The sequence below is a fragment of the Chrysochloris asiatica genome, unplaced genomic scaffold, assembly GCF_000296735.1.
Source record: "Chrysochloris asiatica unplaced genomic scaffold, ChrAsi1.0 scaffold00040, whole genome shotgun sequence".
In the NCBI taxonomy this organism is placed as follows: Eukaryota; Metazoa; Chordata; class Mammalia; order Afrosoricida; family Chrysochloridae; genus Chrysochloris; species Chrysochloris asiatica.
This window is the reverse complement of record NW_006408558.1, coordinates 6,045,078-6,052,816: the sequence shown is the minus strand read 5'-3', so window position 1 is coordinate 6,052,816 and position 7,739 is coordinate 6,045,078. Positions and strand designations below refer to the sequence as shown.

The 7,739-nt window shown below is 42.3% G+C and overlaps 1 protein-coding gene across 1 annotated transcript in view; it reads right to left on the bottom strand.

Moving 5' to 3' along the window:
* Positions 1–7,739, bottom strand: part of MBOAT1 (membrane bound O-acyltransferase domain containing 1) — a 159,868-nt gene that overhangs the window by 86,523 nt on the left and 65,606 nt on the right. Inside the window, exons 2-3 of the mRNA XM_006860789.1 lie at positions 1,434–1,579; positions 169–246 (exon numbers count right to left, since the gene is read on the bottom strand). Of these exons, the coding sequence (XP_006860851.1) occupies positions 169–246; positions 1,434–1,579 (224 nt within the window). The remainder of the gene's footprint in view (positions 1–168; positions 247–1,433; positions 1,580–7,739) is intronic.

Below are 7,739 nucleotides of genomic sequence, written 5' to 3'. Positions count from 1 at the left end.
GGTTCAAACTTACTAGTTGCTCCTCGGAAACCCTACACAGGGCTGGAACTGACTCGATGGCACTTAATAATAACAACGTTTAGAAATGAACAAGCTACTCCTTTATCGTGGGAACTGCGTCCAAGATCGCAAAAAGCTCCACCTGGCAATGCCCATTCCCCATCTTACCTGTGAATATTGGGTACGCTTGCAGTGACCATGATTCCATAGCACACTGACACCAACACAAAAAGATGTGCAGAGTACCTTTAAGACATAAAGGAGGAGGGAAGAGAGCGAACAGATGTTCTGTTAGCATGCATCTCCACTGTCCACTCATAGCGTCCACTCTATTCCACCCCCGCCAAAAAGCAAGTGACCAGCTAACCCAGGTTTACGTAAAGAGAAAATGAATCAAGTCTATGTAGTTTAGGCTTCAAATACTGTTTCTTGAAATGACCTAGGCAGTCAAGACACAGCCTGCCAAGTACAATAGTTGTAATGTCAGCAATCTGTGAATGGAAGGCTCACGTGTTTGTGACACATACAACTGAGAATCTACCAGAAAGACATTCTTTCTTCAGGACTTTATATCCCTATATTTTATTATTATAGTGCCAAAATTGGGTTCTCCCCACCAGATAATAAGACTCTTACTTGGTGTCAGATACTTGTTGAAGGAATGGGAGTATTCGATCACTCTGAACAAATCCACAACTGTCTTTGAGTTGCATGTCTGGAAATGTTGGCCCCTAAACAACTTCTTTCCCCAAGAAGTGCCATTTGGGGTATTTGGCAAACTTACCTGGTAGGGGAAAGCCCAACCTACAGGTTCTCGGACAGAATGACTCATAGTCCCCATGACCTACACTAAAACCTTTGTTCTCCAGTGACGGACTTCATGACTACAACTACTGTCGCTAGCTGGAATGAAAAAAATACACCACCATCCACAGTAGTTAGGGAAAAGTTCCCCATGAGACAAAAATAAAACTTCACAGCATTCTGTTTACAGGAATAAATCTGTGGAATTCCAATTTTAAGAAAAAACCCTCAGAACTAACTTCCAAAGGGCCATCAGTTATCTGGGCCCAGGTTCTCACCAACAGTAGAGATTCCTACAACGTCCCCATAATTTTACAATAAGAATGAAAATGAGACACATTTCACCCTGGTGGTGGTGGTGGTTATGTGCCATGGAGTTGGTTCTGACTCATAGCGACCCTGTACAGGGTTTCTGAGGCTGTAAATTTTTACAGGAGCAGAAAGCCTCATCTTTCTCCCACAAAACAGCTGGTAGTTTCAAACTGCTGACCTTGCAGTTCGCAGCCGGATTCGTAACCACTATGCTACCAGAGCTCCTTACATTTCACCCTTGTGCCTAGAAAATGCCAAGAACATTGACACAGAATATCCAAATGATAAATGTTAGAGTTTACGAGGTTCATACTCACCAACCGAAACAAAAGATGACAAAATAGATGCCAAAAATGGTGGCAAACACGTGTCGGACATTGGGGTTGGTTTTACCAGGACTTAAGTAGAGGCGAAACCAGAAAGCAGTAAGCAAAGCAGACAGCTGGCAGGCCACAAAATTCACCTACAGGGAACAAAAGAGAGAATGAACATTTCTGCTGTTCTATCCATGTGACATTTTTTTTCTTTTCAGATTTTCACATCAGTGAGTCCCCGGCTTGGGTTTGGCTCTTTCTTCCATAGTTGTTCATTTGGAAGATGTATGGAAGGCTGAATGTAGTGGTATAATTTGTGGTGGATCCAACAGTTTCATTTGCAATCCTCTAAGCTTTATCCAAGGTTGCATGTAGTTAAGTGCTGTGGAGTTGGTTCAAACTCATAGCTAGCCTGTATAGAGCTCCTCAGGATGAGCTGGTGGGTTTGAACCATCAACATTGTGGTTAGCAGTCCAGTTGTCATCGTACAGTGCCACATCAGGATCCAGGTTGCTTGCCACCCACAAAAAACAGTTACTGTCAAGTTGACTCCAAATCCTGGTGACCTTATGTGTGTTGAGTAGAAGAGTGCGCCACAGGAATTTCAGTGGCTGATTTCTTAGAAGTATATTGTCAGATCTTTCTTTTGAGGTCCCTTTGAGTAAACGTGAACTTTTCCTTTATTTGGTTATGCTGAGATGAGAATAGGCAGAGAGCTTTTTAATGTAAAGCGCCTAAGCTCACTGTGAAGTTAGCTTTCCCCACATTCCCTAGCACTATCCTAAGTCCCACTGTGGCACTATAGGATAAAGCACTGGACCGCAAGATCAGTTTGAACCAGAAGGTTAAAGGTTCAAACCCACTAGCTACTCCTTGGAAACCCTATACAGCAGAGGCAGCGCATCTTTTTTTCTGTCAAAACTTATAATATCATTCATCGACCATACAAAATTATTAACTTAAAAATTAGCCTGCTATATTTGGTCAAACATTTAATTATCTCATCCTAATGTGATGGCTGGAGTGCTGGTGTGGCGCTGTGGGTTAATTTGTCAGACTGCAAAGCTGTTTGAACTGCAAGGTCGGCTGTTCAAGCTCACCAGCTACTCCTTGGAAACCCTATACAGGGTTGCTATGGGTCGGAACCGACTCAATGGCACTTAACAACAACAATGAGATGGCTGGAGTCCTGGTGTGGCAGGGTGGTCTAATGTGTCAGACTGCAAAGCCGTTTGAACTGCAAGATCAGTGGTTCAAGCTCACCAGCTGCTCCTAGGAAACCCTATACAGGGTCGTTATGGGTTAGAATCGACTTGATGGCAATTAACAACAACAACAACAAATGTGATGGCTGGAACTGCGATTGCCTTGTCAGGGTCAGATCAAATGATTTCGTGAGGCTTATGTGGCCCTCGGGTTGGACGTTCCCCACCCTGCTATGCAGGGTCGCTATGAGCCGGAACCGACTCCACGAAACTTAACAACAACCCTAAGACACAGAATGTGTCCTTTTGGAGATTTCAAATGGCATTAAAGCAAAAGCTGAAAAAGGACTCTCATTTGGCACCTAAGAAAATAAATCAAATGTTTCTCCACAACGCTTGACTGTTTTCTGGCTTTAAAATGTGCTCCTTATAAATGAGCATCAAATAAGCGAGGTGCAACATTGAAGAGCCACAAAAAGGGAAACAGCCCTGCATTAAACTTCTATTGCCAAATGGCCCAATTACACAAGATAAGCACCAAGTTCCTGGAGAAAAATCTTCAATTACCATTCTCCCAAGAATATTATATCTAAAAGAAACATATAAGAATTGCCAGAGACTTCTAAGAAAGCTCAACTGATTTAAATATAAACTGATAACTAGACAAACAAATAAACCTAACACACATGTATCTTTGCAGTTTAAATTTACATAAACTAAACTCCAAATACATTAAGCAGTTTAACCATTGATTAAAACGAGAAAAGTAATTTAAAGTGTTCTGAGTATTCAGAGTGAAAACTTCAGTCTTAATTCATTTTTGTTGTTGTTGTTGTTAAGTGCCATCGAGTCGGGTCCGACCCATAGCGACCCTGTACAGGGTTTCCGAGGGTGTAAATCTTTAAGGGAGTAGAAAGCCTCATCTTTCTCCCGCGGAGCGCCTGGTAGTTTCGAACCGCTGACCCTAAGGTTCGCAGCCCGATTCGTAACCACTACGCTACCAGAGCTCCTTTAGAAGGTACTTAATGGAAAAGAGATTGAAGCTGTAATAAACCCTCAACTTGAGTGGGTTTTCTCTCTACAATAAACTGCTGTTGTTAGTGTGAACTCCGTGGGCTTTGCTCAGGTAAGGGCTATAGGTAGCAAACATCAGCTCTATCTGAACTCATTTGTTCTCCCAATAAAAATCCTTTTTTTATGAATCCCTACAATCCACAAAAAAATACTAATTTTAAGGGAATCTTTGTTCCTTTTTGAAAAATTGACAATATTGAGATTTTCTTCTATCTGGAGGATCATTCTTTGCCAGTCTTTCCAAAAACTATTCCTGATACTGCCCACTTCCACTTTCTACCTTAGAAAGAGAAAGTGAACTGTGATCCCAATCCTACTCGATTTGGTCATATCTTTTTATCTAGCTTAAATGCACAATCAACACGTACACACACACATACAGAAAAGAAGAAAGAAAAACAGAAATATCACCTCAACAAGGTCCAAAATCTTAAGAAATTGGCAACTGGAAAGCCAAGAAGTTAGGATCATCTTAAGTGATTAATCTCATGTTCTCTTTTAGTCTCTCAGCCCAGGGGCCAGCGCACAGCCAGAGGCGGCACATTTACCAAGGAGAGTGGCCAAAGGGACATTTGTTCATTCTTTGAGGCTTGGCCAGAAATTATTCAGCATTCTTGCATAAGAGGTACGATTCAGGAGATACAGCAGTAGTTTTCAAGAGTGTGGTCACCAGACCAACAGCATCACCTAGAAATTGATTAGAAATGCAAAGTCTCAGGCTCCAGGAATCTGTATTTTAACAAGCCCTCAGGGGATTGACAGTGATGCACACTCAATTTCTTCGAGAACCTCTGGAATTGGGAAAAAGATGGCAGGATCTCTGCCTTCAAAGAGCTTATAATCTAACAGGGAAATGAACACAAATAACCTGAAAATAAGTCCACACTAATGTTGTGTGCACTTACTACTATCCATGAGCTTATGTGCCCCCTAGATCCAGAGGACAATTGGTTCAAGGCTTGTGAGGATAGAGCAGGACCAGGTAATGTTTTGCTCTGTTACACATAAGGTCACTGTGAGTGAGCACCAACTCGACAGTAATTGACAACAATATGAAGATCCAACGTCAGTGAGAAGTGTCATGTGTAAAGATGGACGAGACTCAAGACAACAAATCAGGAAGCTTTTTTAAATATGTAAAAACTGGTGGTAGAGACAGGGTGGCTAAGATCATTAAAAGTTCTGATGTCTACACCCTATCCCTAACAATTCTGTTTAATTGGCCTGGCATCCAAACTTTTACAAATTCTCAAGTGATCCCAATATGCAAGCAAGATTGACAACTCCTATAGAGGGCAGCAGAGGTGCCTAGGTGTGGCGCTGTAGGATAAGCACTGGACTGCTAATCACAAGGTTGGCGGTTCAAACCCACCAGCTGCACCGCAAGAGAAAGATGAGACTTCCTGCCCCTTTAAGTATTTACAGCCTTGGAAACCATATACACAGTCACTATGAGTCAGAATCTATTTCATGGCAGTGACTTTGATTATGTATGCATATATATTTACATATATGCATATTTATATATATAATATATACAGTGATATATAGCAAGAGAGACTCACAGAAGTACCCAAGAGGAGCTAGACTTTCCCAGAATGAAGGTAAACCAAATTAATGGTCAGGGAGATTGGACCATGCACAACGTGGACAGGGATAATAAGCTAGACTACAGAACTGGAAGCGATTACTCATCTGACCCAGGCTTCCTCAGCCTCCTCATGGTCTACTGAGGTCTACAAGCTGGCTTGGTTTTTCCCAAAGCCTTTGCAGCCTATCTCCAAAAAAAAAAAGAATGCCTCACTGTTGGAAAATAGCACCTAAACTTTTTATATTAGCAACTGAAAAAAAGGGAAACCCATTTGGGCATTGAAAACTATCCTTTGGTCACCATCAACAGAATCCCAAAATAGGTTAACTATTTTAGTTTTGAAAAGTCCTGGTGTGGTGCCACAGGTTAATGCACTGGACTGCAAGGTAGGTTTGAATCAACAAGGTTGGCAGTTCAAGATCACCAGCTGCTCCTCAAAAAACTTATACAAGGTCACTATGAGTTGGAACTGACTCGATGGCACTCAACAACAACAGCATTCTAGTGTCAACACTAAGATATCATCTGGACAGCACTTAGGTAATCCATTGATTAATTCAGTGAGGCTCATAATGGCCACAATGCAGCAGACAATGGGAAGCAGTGAGTCAGACGTGATGCTACCTCCCCGCAAGTCAAGAAGGAGAGACTTACATGTGCTGCACTTCAAACTCTTTCTTTGCAAAATGTGTAGTCTGGAAGACCTGCTCTCTACGGTGTCTTCAGACTGGGATTCTGCATCTAACCAGAAGATTTTCCCCTTAATGTTAATAATAAAAGATGAAATCCAAGACCTAGTAACCTATGCAAAGCTTCCCCTATACACAGACAAACTCCTGGTGTTGCACTGTAGTTGAAAAGCACTGGACTGCTAATCACAAGGTCAGCAGTTCATACCCACAATCTGTTCCGAGGAAACCCTATACAGGTTCACTGTCAGTCAGAACTGGCACGATTGCACTTAACAACAACACACAGACAAAGCCCACACTCCACTGCCCTCCTCCCCAGGAGTGAGTCAGACATGGCTAAATATTCCCTGACAAAAGTGAAAACACACAAGAATACCACCTAATTGTAGTAGGAGCACTCCAGAAGCAGAGCTGCTCTTCAATGACTAGATGAACATCTCAAAAGGCACAGGCTGGAGTGAGATGAGGATTTCTTTGTGTGTTCCTAGAGCTTGTATTAACACCAGTGGCTGACAGAAACGCTTCCATCCAACTCTGCAACCAAGAGCGGCTACAGTTCTATAGGGCCAGTTAGCATCTTTCTCCTTTCCGCTCTAAGGGGTCACCACCTGTCTTTTGGTTGGTCACACCATGGTGGCTTACAAGTTGCTATGACGTTGGGAGTTCTACCACTACTATTTTAAATACCAGTAGGGTCACCCACAGTGGATGGCTTTTAGCAGAGTTTCCAGGCTAAGACAGACAAGAAAGCAAGAGGAGCTACTTCCTAAAATCAGTCAATGAAAACTGAATGGATCACAACAAAGCATTGTCTGGCTTGCATGCTTTGGACACATCATTGAGAGATGAACAATCACAGAAGGGGGACATCATGTTGATGAAGTAGAGGGCCAGCCAGGGCAGAGAGAAACCCTGGGTGATGGATTGGCTCAGTGTACTCAAATGGGTCGGTGATTTTGAGGATGATGCAGGACCACCTTTTATTTTGTTGTGCATAAAGTTGCCTTAAGTCCGAGCTTACTTGATAGCAACTATCTATCTATCTGGAGTCCTGGTGTGGCACTGTGGTTAAGGTGCCAGACTGCAAAGCTGTTTGAACTGCACGGTCGGTAGTTCAGACTCACCAGCTGCTCCTTGGAAACCCTATACAGGGTCGCTATGGGTCGGAACCGACTCGAGAGCACTTAACAACATCTATCTATCTATCGATCGATCTACTTTTTAGAGATATATACTGAAATGATTTCAGTTGATGTACAGAATTTGATTCAAAATGATAGAGTGGGGATAGGGAGAATGGAGTAGGTATAGATCGATGATTCTCAGTTAAGGATGACTCTGCCCACCAGGTGTCACATGACAAAGTCTAAGGCCATTGTTGGCTATTACAACTGGGGGTAAGGCCTGTGTCAATGGCATCTAGTGGATGGAGGCCATGAATGCTGTTGCTAAACACCCAGAAATGTACAAGGCAGCCCTCCAACAAAGAATGTTCTGGCTCAAAGCATCAGTATGGAGGTTGAGAAACGCTAGTATAGATTAAACAAGACTGGTGATGAGCTTGGGATTGTTGAAACTGAGCACTAGGTACATAAAAGATCATTATACTAATTTCTCCATGATTGTTTATGTTTGGAATTTTCCATACTAAGAAGGGTGGGGTTTTGTGTGTGTGTGTGTGTGTGTGTGTGTGTATGTGTCTTTTTTTTTTCCACTGTAAATGTATGTTTTTATTATATTTTTTATT